This window comes from Aquarana catesbeiana, linkage group LG03 (assembly GCF_042186555.1).
Source record: "Aquarana catesbeiana isolate 2022-GZ linkage group LG03, ASM4218655v1, whole genome shotgun sequence".
In the NCBI taxonomy this organism is placed as follows: Eukaryota; Metazoa; Chordata; class Amphibia; order Anura; family Ranidae; genus Aquarana; species Aquarana catesbeiana.
Genome location: NC_133326.1, coordinates 363,572,531 through 363,594,012, shown reverse-complemented (window position 1 = coordinate 363,594,012; position 21,482 = coordinate 363,572,531). Strand labels below are relative to the sequence as shown.

The 21,482-nt window shown below is 41.6% G+C and overlaps 1 protein-coding gene across 4 annotated transcripts in view; it reads right to left on the bottom strand.

Moving 5' to 3' along the window:
• Positions 1-21,482, bottom strand: part of PPP2R2B (protein phosphatase 2 regulatory subunit Bbeta) — a 600,069-nt gene that overhangs the window by 189,399 nt on the left and 389,188 nt on the right. The window contains exon 1 of one of the 4 annotated variants that reach the window (XM_073620619.1): positions 14,738-14,801. The exons of the other annotated variants lie outside the window; for them this stretch is intronic. Within the exon in view, the coding sequence (XP_073476720.1) occupies positions 14,738-14,786 (49 nt within the window). The 5' untranslated portion in view covers positions 14,787-14,801. Of the gene's footprint in view, positions 1-14,737; positions 14,802-21,482 lie in introns of those variants that run through there. 4 annotated transcript variants of the gene reach the window in all.

Here is a 21,482-nt window from a genome sequence, read left to right as displayed (position 1 = left end):
TGTTTTAAACGCAACTTTTTGGGAAAAGGGACACTTTCATGAATTAAAAAAAAAAACAAACAGTAAAGTTAGCCCATTCTTTTAGTATAATGTGAAAGATGATGTTACGCCGAGTACATAGACAACAAACATGTCACGCTTTATAATTGCACGCACTCGTGGAATGGCGACATACTACGGTACCTAAAAATCTCCATAGGCTTTACATTTTTTTTTACAGTTACCAGGTTAGAGTTACAGAGGAGGTCTAGTGCTAGAATTATTGCTCTCGCTCCGACGATCGCGGCGATAGCTCACATGTGTGATTTGAACACTGTTTATATATGTGGGCGCGACTTCCGTATGCGTTTTCTTTGCTACGCAAGCTCACGGGGACGCTTTAAAAAAAAAATGTTTTTCTTATTTTATTTATTTTTATATTAATAAATTGCGTTTAAGAAAAAAAATTGATCACTTTTATTGCTGTCACAAGGAACGTAAACATCCCTTGTGACAGTTATAGGTGGTGACAGGTACTCTTAATGAAGGGATCAGGGGTCTAAAAGAAACCAGACAGTGTGAACTTCACTTTTTTCCACATGAGGTTCAACTGCCATGCAGAGCTCCCGTCTGTCGCTTGCTCCTCTCCTATGGTCGAAGTGTGAGCTTCGGGGGGGACGGAGGGATAAGGGAAGGGAAGGGGGGGATAAGGGAAGGGAAGGGGGGGATAAGGGAAGGGAAGGGGGGGATAAGGGAAGGGAAGGGTGGGTGTGGGTAAGGAGTAGAGAGGAGGGATAGAGAGAGGGGCAGGGGGGACCCGTTCAAAGCTGGTTGAGGGGATAGGCTCTTGAGAGCGTGGCTCAAGGATCAACCTTTAGAGAGAGCAAGGAGTTGACTAACTGCATTGATCTTAAAGGTAACCTTGGACATGAATAGCAATGTGCATCAGTGGTAAGATAAACGTTCAACTAGCAAACATGGATAGTGCAAAAGGGATTTTAAAGTGGGAAGAGAAAAGGGAGGTGATACTACCCGTCTCCCATGCGATTCCAGTGATAGAAAGTCCCAGAGGTAGTTCAGTGATTCAGTGATTTCCGGAGCGGTCTTCATGGTGGGTAAAGCGACTACGTTTGTATGGAGGTTTAGTGCGTTGTTTAGGTGGTGCGGAGGAAGTATTAGCAGATGTTAAAGAGCTCTCAGCAGAGTTAATGTGTTCCATTTCTGTGCCAGAGGCATTGATGTACTGTTCTGCATCTTCCGGGGAGGTAAAAGTAAGATGTTCCCCTGTGTGCAATTGGATATGGAGGACTGCCGGATAGGCTAGGGAGAATTTAACTTGATTGTAGTATTAGTGTCGAGCAGACCAGAGAGAATGCCTTGCGTTGTTTCATTACTTCCATTGAATAGTCTGCGAAGAGCAGCAGGTCTGCGCCATCAGACAGAGCGTGAATGCCTAAATTTCTGCATAATGGCATTTTTGTCAGCATAGTTGATATATCCGACAATGACATGGCGAGGTTTGGTGCGATTTTCTGTATACTGACCAATGCGATCAGCACGTTCAATAGTGCAGGGAATGCAGAGCCCCAGTTGCTCAGGGATAATTTTAGTGCAGAGATTCGTGAGCTGGGCATTGGAAACTGCCGATTATGCACAGATGGTTCCTTTTTGAGCGATTTTCCAAATCATCTAATTTATCCCATATGTCCCTGTTAGAAGCAGATATGCATGCTAGCACAGCGGAGCAGGCAGTGGATTCATTCTCCAGCAAGGAGATCTGTTCCTCCACGTGTGAAGGTCTCTGAGCCTGGGCCTGGAGTTCAACGTGAAGCTGCTCCAGTCCCCTTTGTACTGCAGCATCCACTGTGGCAGTCAGAGTAGGGCCAAGGAGAGTAACTACAGCCTGTGCTATACCTGCAGGGGAGGCAGGATGTGTGGCATTTGCTCCTGAGATCGTGGGAGACTGCAGTAACTCTGTTGTACATGGAGCGGCCGCCATTTTGACTGCGTCCACGGGTCGCATCGTGGAGGAATCCGCTCGGGAGTACGATCGCTCCATAAAGTGGTCCATGGGGGTGCCACAAGGTAGCGGGGATGGAGGGGGGGGTCTCCCCGAAGCTGCAGCAGGCTTTAGTAGCACTTTATGTGAGGAGTGCGACGGGAGCTGTGTCTGCTCACCACCTCCTCATGTGGTGCCGGAACCGGAAGAGGGTTTCAAAAAAAATCTTGTGAACATTCATTTATAAACCAATATACTACATACTGTACTTATGACTTCCTATTCTCATATCAGCTGAACTGGTTTAGAATATTGTACAGCCATCCTTCAGTATATATTGTTCTATGTTGAGACCTCTCTTAAGCAAGCAAAAATACAAAGTGTGCTATGTATACAAGAATCAGATTTATTCTACTGTAAATAAATGTAATATCTTGCACTCTTGTAAAGAATGCACACATCAACATTTAGGAACAACTGTGCAAATATTTACTATGCTGTAAAGGAAAGACTAGCCCCCCTGAGATAATAAACAATACATCTCCAGGGTTTACAGGCTACAGGTTATACATCTTCCAGCTAGTAAATGTATAGAACACTGACACATTCGTCAATAACATTCATACATAACAAATCACGCTCTGCAGCTGAAACATTGTGTATTCCTCATAATTCACTGGTGACCTGAGCAAAATATGCAGCCTCACATTTCCTTCATTAAGTGGATATATTTTTAAAATATACGCATGCATGTACTGAAGGTAATCCATCAACAATGCAATCAAACACTACGTTATTGACCCACATTGATGACCACCCATAAACCACAATAACCATTATTAGCACATATTAGTGGCTTGCTTGTTAATGGCTTCTGAAGTAAGCGGCACCTCTGTATATATGTGCCTAAGGATAACCACACATCATTCCATAAATGCCTATGCTGTCAAAGATTTGAGTGTTCACAACAATTTGGCCTGCTAATCACCAAGCAATAACAGAGTACTACATTTGATTTTTCTAATTTCACAGTTAAAACAAGCCTTTCAATTTACACCTGGAGCTCACCTTTAAAGCGGAGTTCCACCCTAAAGTGGAACTTCCGCTCATCGGATTCCTCCCCCCCTCCGGTGTCACAATTGGCACCTTTCAGGAGGGAGGGGGGTGCAGATACCTGTATAATACAGGTATCTGCACTGACTTCCGGGTATAGCTAGCCGCAGCTAGCCGCAAACTCCCCGCCCACCCCCCGTTGTGTTGTGGGAAATACACAGTTCCCACAACACAACGGGGACCAGTGTAGAAGCGCAGCGCGACTCGCGCATGTGCAGTAGGGAACCGGGCAGTGAAGCCGCAACGCTTCACTTCCTGATTCCCTCAGTGAGAATGGCGGAGGCAGCACCCAAGGATCGAGGGACGGTTCGGTCTCGGGTGCCGACATCGCTGGACCCCGGACAGGTAAGTGTCCTTATTTTAAAAGTCAGCAGCTGCAGTATTTGCAGCTGCTGACATCTAAAAAAAATTTTTTTCGCGAAACTCCGCTTTAATGAGACACTGTCACTTTGCCCATTGAGGGCAAAGGAACATGGTTTCCTAAATGTTCACCCCCAGAAAGGCATACTCGCCAATTCAAACTCCTTTGCTGCAGGGCTCTGGGTATGGAAAAAATGCAACCATGCACAAACCATCAGCAAAGACAGCTTACAAATGTTTTACCCCAATAGGTTCTTTTTAAAGAGCATCTGCCTAAATTGAATATGGTTTTAAAGGGAAGCTCAATTTTAACTGTGCTTCAGATCTGCTCTTCTTCCTTCTCCCCCCACCACCTCCTTCTCCTCCTCCCCCACCTCCTCTTCTACTTTAGTAACAATTTATTCAAGGAGAGAGTACCTAGTTATGACAGGCACCCGCTTCCAACTTTGGCAGGAATCACCTAGGCCAGTTTAATGTCCTTCAGACTTAGGGAGGCCGGACTGTGGCCATTGGGAGTAGAAATTGTCCTGGTGTCAGTAGGCATAAACCGTGCATCTTTGGCATTAGAGGGAGGAATAGTGCCCCATCATTGGTGTCAATGGGAGAAATAGTGCCTTGTTGTTGATGTCCATAAAAGGAATTATGCAAAGCTCCCAACTGTTGCTGATTTCGAGGGACTGTCCCTGATTTGGAACAATGTCCCTCTTCCCTCCTCATTTGTCTCTTTCTATATCTATATACACATACACAACAATTTTACCAGATTTACATACTGCCAGGTATATCACCACCACCCTTTCATGGTAGAGAACCACAAATGCCTTTTTGTGGAAACTGGAACATAGGTTAGGACAAATAGTCCATTTAAAAAAAAAAAAAAAAAAAAGATGAACTCCTCCTTTAAAGTCCAATTCCAGGAAAAATTTCATTTACATTTATTCACCGTACACCAGTCCCCCAACTCCTCAGTCTTGATTCCAAACACCTAGGCATGAAATGGTTCAAAGTCACAGTTTTTTTTATGAGCAAAGCAAATATTCTGCCCTCGGAAACCAGAACTTTTCCCTGCTCATCTTTTTTGCACTGGTCCTCACTGCCACTGTCTCTGGGGCCCATGAGAGGCTCTGGTCACTGAACTGTTGCCTCACCAATGAGAAGTGTGCACATGTGGACACCTGAAGAAGGATCCCAGGAAGTAAACAGAAGAGGAGAGCTAGATCACCATGTGACCGTGTAATTTGGATAGGTTTTTTTTTTTCATACCAGCAGTTAAGTAGGGGTGGGGAAAAGATTGTTTTGGAGTTGGGTTTCAAGTGTGTTATGATTGCATAACACCTCCACTTCTGAAATGCATACAGCAAGTGCAGTCACATTTTGAACAGGTATTTTAATTCAAGCATTGCTGTAATTCACCAGTCCACCCTGACCCTATTGTTCGTAATCTGGTGATTTAGGAACACATCTAGATCACCAAGCCATACAGCCTGATGCATTTTGTCCCATCCACATAGAGCTCTATAACTAAGCCCCAGTGGAGGCATCAGGGTGCATGGTTTGGTGTAGCCATTCTTTATGGTCTATTCACCTGGGCTGGTCGGGAGCAGCAGCGATCCATCCCTTTTTATATTTACTAACCTCCCTGGATTGGCATTAGGGCAAGCCTGGACCCCATGTTCTGGGACACACGGATATACTTCCACATCTACTTTAAGTGGCACCAAAAGCAATCAAATAGGTTACAGTGTTCATTTAGAATTTAGGTAGAACAATGAAAGGTTTTGTGACTTGAACTTGCCTTTGTTAAGGTAAGCTCCACAAGCTCCATCCAAATTATCCTTCCCAAGATGTTGACATTTTGACAATATTCTATACAACTCTATATTTAGGTTCAAACACAGATCAACTACTCCGCACTACTTCAAAAGTCATAAAGATTTACTGTATCATGTCCACTGGGAACATGTTACTGAGTAATGAAAAATAAGGAAATTTACTTTAATAATTAAAATAAAATACATCTCCCACAGTACCTAGTATTGCTTACATCTTGCTGACACTGGGGTGAAATCTGAAATTGATAATTAACCTCATCCCTTATCCCAGTGAAAACATGGCTTAGAGGGGGTCAAAAATCATAGAAACCTGGGGAATCAGTATGATTAGAGAGCTGCTGTGTTGCTGATTTTAACACTTCATTTGCATACGTATAACAGAAGCTGCCAACATACTGCAGGTAGGAAATATTCAAACAAAATTAGGTATGATGTATTTACATGCATTCTTTCAATGCTATTCTTGATCTCATGCTGAAGTCTCCACAATAGAAAAGTCCATTTTAAGGCCTGCCAACAGCCCCCCCCCCCCCCCCCCATTCTAAATCCCACCCATAGTCACATTTTGTAAAGGCCACTGTTCTGACACTAGCATTTTCTGGCGACTGCAGACACTACAGAGAGCTTTAGAGTCAACAGTCTAAAATTGAGCTCTGTCTGACATTTTCGATAAGTCAGGGCTCTGTTTGGAGGGAAGGAGTGCAGCAGTACAATTCATCAATAGAATGCATGCCAGCATTCCAAGCAATGCACCCTGAACATCTCAAGTGTGCATTTCTGGGTCACCTGTTGTAATATATACACCTTGCAATCTTACACACAATGCCAAGCCATCTGCTTTTCCTTCCCAAAACAAATTAATAGCTGTGGGTTGGATTTCCTCATTGACTGTTACACCTCTAAAGAATGATAGTTAACCATGTATCCCCAATATACCTAAAAATGGCTACTTTTCCTTACAGACCCTTAACTAATAAAATCGCCCAAGAGCTCCTCCACCTTCATCCCTCAAATTGGATCTACAATCATTGTATACTATGCCATTTGAAGACTACACATATTTTATGGGAACTGGTGTGCTTCAAGTCCCAGAATAGCGATATACACAGACAAATAATGGGGGGGTGTTCCCAGAATGGCATCACACGAAGGCAAGGACTAGACAACAGGAACTATGCTCAGATATTGACTGACATTTCAATGACAGGGATTGGGCAATTCTGGTAAGCAGACGCTGTTATTTAGCATGGATATATTCTGGGTCAAAAGCAAGCACCGTTCTCCCCCTTCTATGCTCAGCACACGGTTGCCACTATTGTAGGCCAAATAAAAACACCAGACCTAATAGGTTGGGCTTTACTGTAGCCAAGTGGTCTCTAAAGGTGGAGTGTCTTGGATTCTAAATCTTACAGAGGGCATTCTGCATTGGCAGCGATGGAGGAAAGAATGGCAGGGGAGCAGTGTAAAGGAGAAAATAAGTGGGTCAGGTGAAGGGCTTTAAAGAGAAACGGTCATGCTGTTAGCCGCTTTGGTAAAATTCTAGCCAGGAAGTAACATTAGATCAACAAACGACAGTTCATACACCATTTACAATTATGTGTAGTAGCAGTGCAGATCTTTGAAGCAGCCACAGCAGAACAGAGGGCAGGGCTTAGCAGAGTAGAAGAGATGTTCACGTCAGTGCCAATTGGTTCACATTTGTTGGGTTATCTAAATACATGACAACCAAAATGGAAAAGTTTTGTACAGGGGCCCTGACATGATAGGGGGGTTGATCTACTACAACTGGAGTGTGCAAAATCTGGTGCATCTCTGCAAAGAAACCAATCAGCTTCCAGACTTACTGATCAAAGCTTAACCACTTCCGGACCGCCGCACGCTGATGTATGTCCAAACTTTGCCGGTGGATATCGTTATGGCGGCAGCTAGCTATCCCCGTTTTCGTGCGGCGGCCGGCTTTCTGATAAAAGTGGTCCCTGCGGCGGATTCGCCGCGAGATCACTTTTATCGGTGGCGGGAGAGGGCCCCCCCTCCCCCTGCGATCCGGTGCCCTCCGCCACTTACCGGAGCCGTCGGTAGCGATCGCATCTTACTCCGTGCTGTGCTTGGAGACGAGTGAGGTTAAGATGGCGCCCACTCGTCTCCATGACACTGCTGGACGGAAGCGACGTCAAAACGTCACTTCCGCCCACGCCTCTTAAAAGGCATATTTTTTCAAATGTCATTTTTTTAAATGACTTTTTATTACATTTTAGTGTAAATATGATATCTGAGGTCTTTTTGACCCCAGATCTCATATTTAAGAGGTCCTGTCATGCTTTTTTCTATTACCAGGGATGTTTACATTCCTTGTAATAGGAATAAAAGTGACACAATTTTTTTTTTTTTTTAAACAGTGTAAAAATAAATAAAATAATGTAAAATAAATAATAAATTTTTATTTTTTTTTAAAAACCCCCGTCCCGACGAGCTCGCGCGCAGAAGCAAACGCATTCGTGAGTAGCGCCCGCATATGAAAACGGTGGTCAAACCACACCTGAGGTTTCGCTGCGACCGGTAGAGCCAGAGCAATAATTCTAGCTCTAGACCTCCTCTAACGCAAAACATGCAACCTGTAGAATTTTTTAAACGTCGCCTATGGAGATTTTTGAGGGTAAAAGTTTGACGCCATTCCACGAGCGGGCGCAATTTTGAAGCATGACATGTTGGGTATCAATTTACTTGGCGTAACGCTTATAAGACCGCTGCTCAAATACGGTGCAAAAAAAAAAAAGTATTGAAACGACAGCCATTTTATTCTCTAGGGTGTTCGAAAAAAAAAACATATATAATGTTTGGGGGTTCTAAGTAATTTTCTAGCAAAAAAAACCTGTTTTAAACATGTAAACACCTAAAATCCAAAACGAGGCTGGTCCTTAAGTGGTTTATTGAACAAGCTGAAGTTAGAAGCAGATTGGCTACCATGCACAGCTGCACCAGATTTTGCACTCTCCGGTTTAAGTAAATCAACCCCAAAAAGTCTGAACATTTGCTTTATATACCTGTGGCTGCAGCAGTACCCTCTACAGAGTCTGGTTTAGAAAAACCTGGCATTTGCTCATATATATGAGGCCAAACATGGCTTTTATATTTAACATGATCCAGTAATCATATGCAACATTTATCATGCATGCTGCACACATTTATATGGTTTGCCATCTGACTATTGTATTTAATACTTTACCAAATTTTATTTTTATAAAATTTGTTCCGGTGGAAAGTGCGATTGATGCAGCCTCACTGCTAATAAAATGTTTTTAGTATAATTGGAAAGTGCAGAAGCCAGAAAGAAAAGTAATATTCATTAAAGTAAAGGTGACTTCCATGAATTTTATACTGGTTCAGCAGTGAGCACAAGAGTTTTAATGCCAGAAGGGGTGTCATGGGATCCCCAAATAATTTCTTTGTAGGATTAACTGACCATGGACCATTTCATCTAAAGCAGTGGAATTCAATGATCTGTAATCAATGATTTCCCTGGCCCCATGAACATTAAAGCTTCATTTCTCCATGGTGCTCATCATTAGCCATTCAAAAATGGTTCAGAGGCAGCAAGAAGAGCTTCATTAGCCGATATAATATGGTTCAAACAAGAAACTATGATAATAAGCTTGTACATTAATGAAAAACATACAGGGGGAGCAGGATGGTTGAATGAATTATGCACATACTTCATTTGCACAAACTATAGGAAGAAACCAGTACAAGGCTATAGAATAATGGTTAGAGAGTAATAACTTACAGAGCAAATGATTCTTCCATGACATCAGCTATAAACAGTTGTATGTACCTGAATGAATATACGATAGAGATATACATATCTCTCTATCTATATCTATCTAAATGCCTTCAGCACAAACCCTTCAAATGGCAATACTTATTTTGTAGAGCTACATACATTTCTAAACCATTGCACAAATAATTAACTTCATATTTTGCTAAAACATTACTATTTGAAACGAAAAAAATGAAAAACAAATTACTGCCAGGAAATGCCATTTTTCGCCACCTCTGTATTGACTGTTTTCATATTAAAGGTTACACAGAGCAAAATGCTGGCAGTGAAGGAATTTCAACTTTTACCATTCATAGAAAAAATTAATTTGGTCCTAAAGCTGATTTTTATAAATTAAAAAACAGTATGGATGAATCATTAGCTACACAAAAGGTCCCTTAAAATCAGTATAATATATAACGGCACATGACCGAAGGTGTGTTGCTACTGCTTCCTCTAGGTGGGTTTTTTGGTGGCAGTTGTGAGTGATAAAGGAGTGGTAGGGAAAGACGGTATCAGTGAGTCATGGGGGGACATTTTCACCAGAGGAAGAAAGGGTGGGGGATCACTGAAAGGTAAGCACATGGGGATTTCTACTGGAAGAAGAAGTTGCAGCAGATGGCTTCCACACATTGCACTGATGGGCAACAAGTCTGCAACAGCGGTTTGCAATTTGGAATGAATGGTCCTAAAATATTAGAGTGCATTCATACCTCCATGTTGGCTAAGACTTGCATTTCTAGTGTGTGCGTTTTTGTTTTTTTACTACGTTAGTTTTAAAAAAGTTATAATAGTTTAATAGTTTTCATTTCCTGAGACCGTTTTATGGGTTGCAAGGTGTGCTTGTGATATGTAAATTGTGCAGCAGCTTAAAAATATCCCATTTTTGAAATGAGGTCTCCTCAAAACTCTGGTTATGACCTCCACTGTTTGTTTACCTTCTGCCACCAATTGTGCATATGCCGCACCAGCAAGGTAGCTTCACTTGGGTTTCTATAGTCTTTACAGTGTCCAGCTCTGTAAAAGGTCTATAGAGGTTTGCTCTGCCCACCTAGGCAGCGCACATATGATTTTTTCCAGCAGAATGTAGCCAAACCGTAAATATAAATGAAAATCAAGTGGCCCAACATATCAAAAGATTTTTAATATTTGGGCAGCAATTTTTGTGATACACATAGCCCCGTTAGTAAATTTAGCATTGATGCTCCCTAGACAAGGGTGATAGAGGTTACTGTCCAGGGAGGAGGCTGAAGTGGAGAGGGGACACAAGTAGTTGAACTACCGAATCTGGAAGCTGAGTTGTTTTGGCAAGTAAACCCATAAACATGCATTTCAACTGTGTATTAGCCATTTACCCTGGTGTGTCACTTTAAATTCCTTCAACAACTTTTAGCATACTATATCTTACTGTGGCAGCAAGAAGATACAGTCTATATTCTGCCACAAAAAAATAGCTAAGAAATTAAAAGGGGTAAGACAGCCATTTCAGAAAGCTAAAAGATTAAATTGGATACCCTGCGTCACAAAATTTTCAGCAATTCGAATTACTTTCTACAAAAATCTCCTGCCCCTACAAATGTATATGCTTAAAACCTATTTCAAATAGGTTGTGTCACAGCTGATTCTTATAAGGAAAGATTATGCCTTAAATTGGGAAGCAGGAGGAATAGTAAATTTATTTCAAGGAGCCTGGGGCTGCACAAACACAAATTCATGAAAAATTCACACTGAATAAGAGTTATCTAGGACAGTGGTACAAAAAACCCACAAAAAACAAATAGTAAACCACAGGTTGAGGAACAAGCAAAAGAGAACTTGCTGCAAGAATAATGCCTTACCAGTACCACAAGATCATTTGTGACTGGCGCAGCTCTGCGAACCATGCTGCAAATCAGATTTTAAAGCAGAAATAACTGCACCATGTGAGAACACAATAAAACTGCCATGTCTCATCGATATCCACCTGGCTCTACAATTGGCAGGATAGAAAATCTGCCACAGACCTCCATTTGTGTTTTTTTTCTGCTCCTAGCGCTTCTAAAACCTGAGAAATAAGCACAAGCAGGGCAATGTGAGACAGTGACAAAGTAACTTAAAGCACATGGACAGTTCAGTAATATCAGAGGGACAAAGGAAAAAAGAAAATTGAACGTGAATGTCAGCTGAAGCAGTGTAAGCGTCCTATAAAAGCCACGTCTTCCACGCTAAGTCATTCCAAAACCGGCTCGAACCATTTATCTCCACTTAACAGAACATTCTCAAGCAGCCAATCTCATCTCTTTTTATTACCCTGCAAGCATAAAAACTGCAAAGCAGAAAATATGGCCACAATGAAATCTGTTCAAAAATAAGGAAATTCTGTATCTTTTGTGGGGAATGAAAGGCATCAGCTTTTCTCTGCTAGCCATAGGTATGAAGACCACTCTGCTTGGAGTTGGAGGATTCCTTGAATGAACCAACTTCCAAATGAAAGTGCTTTTCGTACAGTACGCTTCTACAACTCTCTCTACTGAAAGAATAATCTGCATGTGACAGGAGCACTTTGTAGTGGACACAATCGGATAATTATCTCAAACAGAAGCTGTCACTTTTCCTAAACTTTCTTGTAATAACCTCCCCCCACCTGCGGATACTCACACTTTAGTCATGTTCCCCTGCATATTTGTATGCATCACATGGAGTCCTTTCGCCCTTGTCTGAGTGCATTTGTATAGAGCATAACAAAGGACTTTGCAATGTTTGCAGTTAAATACATGTACTAAATAATAGTTATTAATGCCATAATTATCCTTAGCAATTTCCAATTCTAAGATTTAGACTTACTATGTACGTGGCTTTTTGGATGAAACTTTTTCTTTCCACCTTGATTCACATGGTCCTTTCAGCACTAGCTCCCCTTTCCATTTTAAGGGGGACTCCTTGTCCCTACAGGGTTCTACAGAGCGACCCCTGGTTGCGAGCCTCGGCCAGGACTAGTGCCAACGCTGTGTGTGTACCAAACAGTTCCAAAGGGGCTAAGCCATGCCCCTGCTCCCGACCTCCAAACTGCTGACAGCTGATGGTGCCTGTTACACATAGAAAGCATGCTCCCCAGGAAATTCGGAGAAGATGCATCGAGAACCTGGAACTGGCAGCAGTGACGTTTTAAAAAAAGTTCTTAGGCACATTAACTAAATAATGTACTGGGGAGAGTTTGACTGATAGGTTAGAATATATCTGTTTAAAAGACATCGAGGATAACTATTACTTTAATAAAATAACTAGCTGCATTATTTGGCATCTTTCACATATGCCTTGAGTTTAGCTTTAACATCTTAATGTGACACTAAGTTTGAAGAAATGTTACCTATATAGTGTGCAAGAGAGCGTATGCATACAACAGAAAGTGCAAAGTACACTGGAACCCCAGAAAAACTGGGTGCTCTGATTACCAAACAGCAATAGCAGTCAATATTGCTTAGCGAGACTGCTTAGAATAATATTAGGCCAATACTGAGGCACAGGTGGCAGTGGACCAGAGCCAGCTATCATAAGAGCTGGCACCACTTTCTTGGAGAACCTGAGATATCCAGCAACACATCAGAGCATGCATGCAGACCACTAAAACTACCAACTACACTAGTTGCAATTGTGCTATATATTCATAAATTTGCATAAAATACATTTTTAAATAGTTCATTTAGGCCAAGCTGGCCCAAACTATTTCCTTTAGGCCCGTTTCAAATCACCGCATGCGAACAAGGCCTTACTATTTAATGTGGCCCCTGTATACTGCATACAGTATTCAGTGCTGTGTACTGGCAGCGGAACAAAAACTTCCTGTCAGAACAAAATCGTGTCAGGCTGAGCGCTGCGCAGCCAATCGCAAGCAGCCTTGTATTTTATGAATACGCTTCCTCTGATTGGTGGAGGAGGTGGAAATCGTGAGGTCATCCAGCTGAGGTGAAGATCGTGATCTTATTTGCCCACCTATACACCTCAGCCAATCAAAGAAAGCCTCAATCACAATAGGCGATTAAAAAACGGACCTTTCAAGAGGGTGGTGCAGGCATGGTTTGAATTTCAGCCAATAAGAACCTAGCCACAATTCAACCAGTGTATGGCCAACTTAATAAAGAACACGACTTTTAAAAAGGAATCATATTTGAAGCTAAAACAACGAACCATATGGTTGAAGCGGTCATTCACTGACCAACAATGCCCCTAAATTGGTAATAAAGCCCAAGAGTCAGGAAAGGTGGCTACCATCTCAGCCTTATTTGACAAACATTTTGTTTGGTAACCCATTAATTTAAGGGGCTGTTTAAAATAATACAAATAAAAAATATTCATTCTAAAGTTGCCACCATTGCTGAGTCTAGCCAAGTGAAACCGTTAAGCGTTCTAGAGAATAAGGCAATCTAGATCCCTGCGAACAATTTGCATGGGTACCACAAATATTGAAGGTCCAATAATATCTAGACATCAACTGTCCAATATCTGTCAACCAAACCTAAAAGGAATCTGTCAGGCAGTGTAAAGAGCAAGGATGATCACAAACAACAGATACCACCCTGTGTCAGAGCAGCCTTTCACAGCACATGCACAATCACGCCATCTAAGCAGCATATTTAAGAGTCAAGAAAAATGGCTAGTTAGCCATCCCACAGACATGCTTTCCTTTTCAGCTGCCCTCTTCACTATCCTATACCTGTGCTGAACACACACCAGAACAGACAAGCACACTCATACTTAGAGGCTGATCTATGAAAACCAACAAAGACAAAAGTAGCTGTTGCCTATTGCAAGTGGATCCCATGACTAGTCTTCCCAGGGAAGTTAGAGAATGGAAGTACCAGACTGGTTATGATCAGTACTTTCTGCAACTTAGGGGCCACCACTGTTACATATTACAGTATATGAAAAATTAAAAATTCTGATCATCCATTAAACTGTTAAATAAACTTCTGTATTTGCAATCAAAGAGCATTTACTTAAATGCATATAAGTTACGAACTACAAAGCTGCTAATATTCTAAAAAAAAAAAAAAAAAAAAAAAAAAAAAACTCCTTCAGTCACTTGTCACTCAGATTACCTGCTACATATATACAGAAATGCCGTGATCTTTTGGGACATGCCCATTTTTCAGAAAGACAAAGTAGAATTGTTTATCAATAGAACAGCAGGGTAGGCAGATGCTTTGATCAGGTGCATCACACGCAACATCTGGAGGAGAAACTGTGCAAGGTACATCTTTCAAAAAAAAGGTCTCCCTGGTCCAGTGGTAGTGCCAGGAGAAGACAGCAAGATGCACAGTCTATAGAAAACACATAGCTTGTTACCATTCGGGACCTGTGTTCCCACTCACTATCCAAAATATGTTTGAAAAGTTAACTTCAATTTCTTTATTTGAGTTTAATTTTTGAAACGTGACGAAATGCCATAAGCACAAAATTTATTCAAATATTTAGTATATTGTCTATTTAAAAGGATTGTTGAGTTTTTGTTTTTTTTCATTTTACTTTAGGATATTCAAAACAAAAAATAAATTTCTCTTTAAAGAGGAAGTATACCACAGGCTGAATTTTTTTTTTTCCTGACCTGTAAAAGGCATAATGTGCTAGTATGCATTGCATACTAGCACATTATGTGAAACTTACCTGCAAACGAAACCCTCCACTGATGTGTTGTCACTGCTGGAGGCTGCATCCATCTTCATCTGTCTTCCTTCCAGGTGGCCGTTCCTTCAGAGCGCATGCGCCGATGATGTCATCAGCTGCGTATACAATAAACATTTCCTAAAAAGGTGCATGTTTAGGAGATATTTACAGTACTTATAGCTAGGCCTTATTATAGGCTTACCTATAGGTACAATTCATCTACGTAAATTTACAACCACATTAAAGGTAAACATGAAATCTTTACAAATATTTTGTATTTGCAATTACCAGCCTGAAAGTTGATCTCATGTTCAAAAAAATAAAATAAAAAAAATGTTTACAAAGAGCAACATCTCAAAACAGCTTAAAACTGATGGCCTTTTAAAGAGGTAGTAAACCCTGGGGAACTCCCACCAAAATGCCTGCATGATAATAGCACAATATGCTAGTATTCATCGCATACTAACACATTATGAAATATGTACCTTAGAACAAAGCCCCCGGTCACCACTGAGGGGGCCAACATGTTCCCGCAGCGTTTTTTCTGGGCTTACAGGCTCTAGCACTGAGAGGCCAGAGCCGAGATGACATCACTCCCTCGCATGTGCGCGGGAGCCCTCGATTCCGGCAAGAAGCTCTGAAGTTCTGGCACGATACGCTGGACATTCAGAGCGCATGCGCCACTGACGTCAGCGGCTGCATGCAGGATGAATATCTCCTAAAAGGTGTAAGTTTAGGAGATATAAATTTTACCTACTGGTAAGCCTTATTATAGACTTACCTGTAGGTAAAAATCACAAAGCTGGGCATACAACCACTTTAAGAGCCAGTTCACATCAGAATGTGGTGCAGGAAACCCACGTTCCGCGAGCATTTCCCGCACCGCGTTCAAAATGCACTGCAGTTGTGATCTGCAGTGGATGTAAATATTAATGAATGACCCAAACACACTGCATTTACACACACTGGATCTCATGGTACAGTGGTACTATGTGATCCTGTTGCAGTGAATTTCCAAAAGTAGTGCATGCAGTACTGGCAGATTTAACAGGTAATAAAACGATCTTACATTGAAGGCTTACACTGCTACGTAAATTGCTAATGACAGACTACATCATGTGTCTTTTTTTGCCCACAATTCCACTTTAAAACACTTACAATAAAAGCAATCAAAACCATTGCAGTATCCCTTTAAACTGCCAACAGGCAAATATTGGCTGGACGTTAGCAATATGATCTGACCAAACGACCTGTCACCTGAGAGTCACATAAATATATGCACTCGAGGGAACAATAAGCTATCAGCTGAAATATTTCAAGCCAGCAGATAGTGTTTTCACTGACAGAGAACTCCATGTCATTAGCTGCCCTCAAAAGGCACCAGACAGGTTAGTCATCATCTGATCCTGCTGAAATCACAGGTACTTCACAAAAGGTCATCAAATGTCTAAGCGTACCATAGGCCACAAACTTTTAGCTAAAGGAGGGACTCTCATATCACGTTGCAGGAGCTGCACTGACATTTTAAACACTGAAGAAACAAGGGTATTTCTCAGGTCCTACAGGTGTCCTCTGCTGCAAAATTAACCACTTCCTTACCAAGCTATAGCTGAAGTACCATGGACGGCCTCCTGGAAATACACCCCTCGAGCGCCTTCCTGGGGCGTACATCTGGCACGCTCTGGGATCGCCGTGTCCATCTGACACAGCCACAGATCTTGGTGAAGGGCCAATCACAGTGGCCCTTTACCACATAGTAAGCTGTATCCAATCACAGCTGATCACAGTGTAAACAGACTTGCAGTTTATCAGCAGTACTTTTCTCATACGCTGTCACAGCATTAAGAGGAGAGATGGTAACCAGCAAGCCTGACAAGGGACACGTACAAAAGATAATTAAGGCACTGACCTCATCCATACCCAAAATGTTATAAGAACATTTTTGGGAAAAAAAAAAAAAAAAAATTTTTTTTGTTTAGCAAAAATTAAAAACCTAGTGGTGATTAAATACCACAAAAATAAAGCTATTTGTGTGGAAAAAAAAAAACTTATAAAAAATTGAATATGGGTACAGTGTTGCATGACCATGCAATTGCCAAAGTGCAATAGCTGAAAGTACCCTGTAAGCAAGAAATCCTGCCAGGTTGCAGTCTAAGCAGAGCTGCTGTCATTGGCTCTTTCCATACAGATTACAGTTCTAGCTGAACAAGTACTAATGTAGCAAACTTTAATAGAACATCCAGATTAACTATTTTCCCTTCTTCCCAAAAGGCACTGTTTAAGTGGAATTCTAGACAGATATCAAAGAAACTCGTTTAATCAAGTAAAATTTGTTTTCAATGCTTAAAAATCATAAAAAAATGAACATGGCTCTATTTGAACATCCTAATCTCCTGCTCATCAGCAATAAGACCTGAAGTCATCACACTGAGCAAGGAAACCAGTAAGGGTCGGTTCACACATGGGCAACACGACTTTAGCGCGACTTTGTACCGCGACTTCAACGCGGCTTCAGCGCGACTTTAGCGCGACTTCAGCGCGACTTCGGCAAATTACGAGGCGACTTGAAGTCGCCTCCATGACAGGCGACTTTGTCTGTGGCCAATCACCTCTCTGGGAGGGAGGGGGGGAGGGAGGGGTTTTCTCTGCAAAGTCGCTTGACTTTACAGAGAGATCCGACTTGCAGGCGACTTACATTGAGTTGAATGGGTACAAGTCGCCTACAAGTTGGATAGAAGTAGTACAGGAACCTTTTCTGAAGTCGGAGCGACTTCAGTAGTGTCAATTAAGACGCTCCCATTGCCTACCATGTTAATCTAAATACAAAGCGACTTGGGGCGACTTGGGGCGACTTGAGAGCGTACAAGTCGGATCCCAAGTCGCCCCAGTGTGAACCGACCCTAAGTGTGTTGCTGTTCCCTTTCTGACCAAAACCTGGCCAAGGTGGGCCATAAACCAGGATGTATGGTCCAGTTATAGTACAGTTATCAGAGAGATCCAGGACCTACCTACGATGTCCAGCAGGGTTGGCTGGATCACAAGACTGGCTAAACAGAATCACACATTTTTTGACAGGTGAAATTAGCCTATACTTAACTGCATTTTTATCAGTTTGTCAAGATTTAATTAGCCAGTGCTTTCACAGATGAGAGTTAAAAGTTCAACGCAGCTATGACATTTTTGGGTATATTCACTAGCTACTGAGACTAATCCTATCCTTGCTCTGATCTGGCTACAAAATGAATACCCAGATCAGAGGTATATATATTGTTATATTAAACATCAAAGTCCAAACGTACATTTTGTGAGCTTGATATGACATTTGACAGGATTTGTAGAAGCAGAATTTGCATATTAAGTTCCCCCAAGGCACAATAATGGGCAGTTGAATATTTACTATCAAGCTTTCATACTGGTCATTAGTAAATTCCATTTAGTAGAAATTGGAATAGCTGTTCTACAAAGGTAAAAAGATGGTATTCTATGAATTTTTATGAGTCTTCCACAATCCTTGAGGCGACTGCATGCAAAACACCTTATTTAATGCATGTGCTTATATAGGACTAATGGCAAACCAAAGCTGTATTGGAAGATACATATGTGTATGTACAAAAACGACAAACCATTTTGCTTTAAAAAAAAATGGCTCAAGGCCCTTCCTGTAGAGAATGTCTGCTAGCCTGAAAATCAGCCAAACTGTAAAATTTACATTGATAACTGGCCATGGGTAATACCAGCCATCTCATAAGAACTAGCAGAAGACTAGAAAACAAAATGCAGAATTTTAGCATAGGGTCAGATAAGAAAATACTGAATCTCTCTCGCTTATATAATACTATATATTTTTTTAATAAATGTACAATTGTGTGGTAGAAATTGTGTGGTTAAATTATCAGAGCAGAATTAACATGCATTTTCAAACAGCCGAACACCTGTTTATGGGTGTGTGCCGGACTGTATTTATAGGCTGTTCTGCCCTATATACAGTATCTCACAAAAGTGAGTACACCCCTCACATTTTTGTAAATATTTTATGTGACAACACTGAAGAAATGACACTTTGCTGCAATGTAAAGTAGTGAGTGTACAGCTTGTATAACAGTGTAAATTTGCTGTCCCCTCAAAATAACTCAACTCAGCCATTCATGTCTAAACCACTGGCAACAAAAGTGAGTACACCCCTAAGTGAAAATGTCCAAATTGGGCCCAATTAGCCATCTTCCCTCCCCAGTGTCATGTGACTCTTTAGTGTTACAAGGTCTCAGGTGTGAATGGGGAGCAGGCGTGTTAAATTTGGTGTTATCACTCTCACTCTCTCATACTGGTCACTGGAAGTTCAACATGGCACCTCATGGCAAAGAACTCTCTGAGGATCTGAAAAAAAGAACTGTTGCTCTACATAAAGATGGCCTAGGCTATAAGAAGATTGCCAAGACCCTGAAAGTGAGCTGCAGCACGGTGGCCAAGATCATACAGCGGTTTAATAGGACAGGTTCTACTCACAACAGGCCTCGCCATGGTCGACCAAAGAGGTTGAGTGCACTTGCTCAGCGTCATATCCAGAGCTCGTCTTTGGGAAATGGAGATATGAGTGCTGCCAGCATTGCTACAGAGGTTGAAGGGGCGGGGGGTCAGCCTGTCAGTACTCAGACCATACGTGGGGCATATCATCTGCCCCACCACTGTAACCCCCTGCTCATCTGCCCCACCACTGTAACCCCCTGCTCATCTGTCCCATTGCTGAACCCCCTTCTCATCTCTTCCACCACTGTACCTCCCTGCACGTATGCCCCACCACTGTACCCTCCTGCTCTTGTGTCCCACCTCTAAACCCCTCCTGTTCATTTTCCCCACCGCTGTACCCTCTTCTCATCTATGATATACGTGATATTCAGAGTGGTGAAAGGAAGCAGAGATGAGACATCTATCTGTCCTGGCACACTCATCCTGCTGATCCATCTCTTGCATCCAGCCCACATGTTTGTATGTGATGTCACATACATGCAAGCTGTCTGGACATCTCATACTCTGTCCACTTTTTGACAATCCCTAAAAAAGTTCTCCTTGAAGAAGTCGTGGACGTGTGACGAAAAGCTTCAGGGGTGGGGCCTAGTGATGTCAGCAAACACATCCAGGAAGAATTTACCCTGCGTGTTTGTTGCTACCATAACAGCCAAGTGATCCTTAAGGGGGCTGCACACCTAGACTGTGCCATGTATGCGATCTGAATGCACCAGATTTGAATTTTATACTTTATAAAAAGTTTAAAGTCTCTTAAATGATTTAGCACTACTTTTTCACTCATCTGTGCGCGCCATCGCTCAGGACTACCACAGGACATACTGAAAGTACCTGTCAGGATTCAATGTCACCTTGGATCACCATAACATAAACTGAAAGCACTTATTAAGGATATAATCACCCACCAGAGGATTTATACACCCCCTAAAGGGGAAAGTGCATTATGACCTATATCAGGTCTAAAGTAGAGATGAGCGCATATGAGTGATGGTGGAGGGACACTGAACAACTGACAACTTATTTGCTCTGTTTTGAACATTACTTGTCATGCTACAGAAGTGTATTTAACACTGGGAAGTTTATTTAACACTGGTTCAAACGCATAGCATTCTCTACTTACAGACACTGATATCACAGTGGTGTTATTTTGCAATAGATTGTCACCATTTTTTTTTTGTTTTAAAGTGGTTTTTAGTTCACTTCTTATATTGTTTTTCTACTTTGTTAAACGACAACACAATATAAAACAGAGGATTCACATACTGTGCTCAGTTTATCATCACGATTTATGGTCTAAAGGGGAGCGCAAGCAAGATCCCTATCCCGAACCCAACTATCAAATGTACTTCCACTTTATCAGCTCATCCCCCACAGTTATAACCTTTTGTATCACTTGACCCTCCCTCTTAGATTGCAAGCTGTATCGTGCAGGGCCCTCTGATTCCGCCTGGACTGTATTGCATTGCAACTGTATGATCTGCCCTCATGTTGTAAAGCGCTGCGCAAACTGTTGGCGCTATATAAATCCTTTATAACAATAAGTCAGTTTCAGTCTGTTTCAGTCTGTATCCAACAGCTTAGAAACACTTGGAGAGTTTACATTAACCACTTCAGCCCCGGAAGGATTTAGCCCTAATGATCAGGCCATTTTTTGCGATACGGCTCTGCATCGTTTTAACTGGCGACGTTGTACCCAAACAAAATTGATGTGCTTTTTTCCCCACAAATAGAGCTTTCTTTTGGTGGTAGTTGAACACCTCTACGGTTTTTGTTTTTTGCTCTTTAAACAAACAAAAGACCATTTTGAAAAAAAAAAAAAATATTACATATATATAATATTTTTACTTTTTTCTATAATATCCCAAACAATAAAAAGTCTTTATCATTTTAGGCCAATATGTATTCTGCTACATATTTTTGATAAAAAAAAAAAAACCACAATAAGCATATATTGATTGGTTTGAGCAAAATATACACCGTCAAAAAAATACATTTATGGCATTTTTATCTTTTTTTTTTACTAGTAATGGAGGTGAGCAGCGATTTTTAGGGAGACTGCGACATTGCAGCGGACAGATCGGACACGTTTGACACTTTTTTGGGACCAGTGTCATTTATACAGCGATCAGTGCTATAAAACTCACTGATTTCTGTATAAATGACACTGGCAGGGAAGGGGTTAACACTAGGGGGTGATCAAGGGGTTAAAGTGGAGTTCCACCCA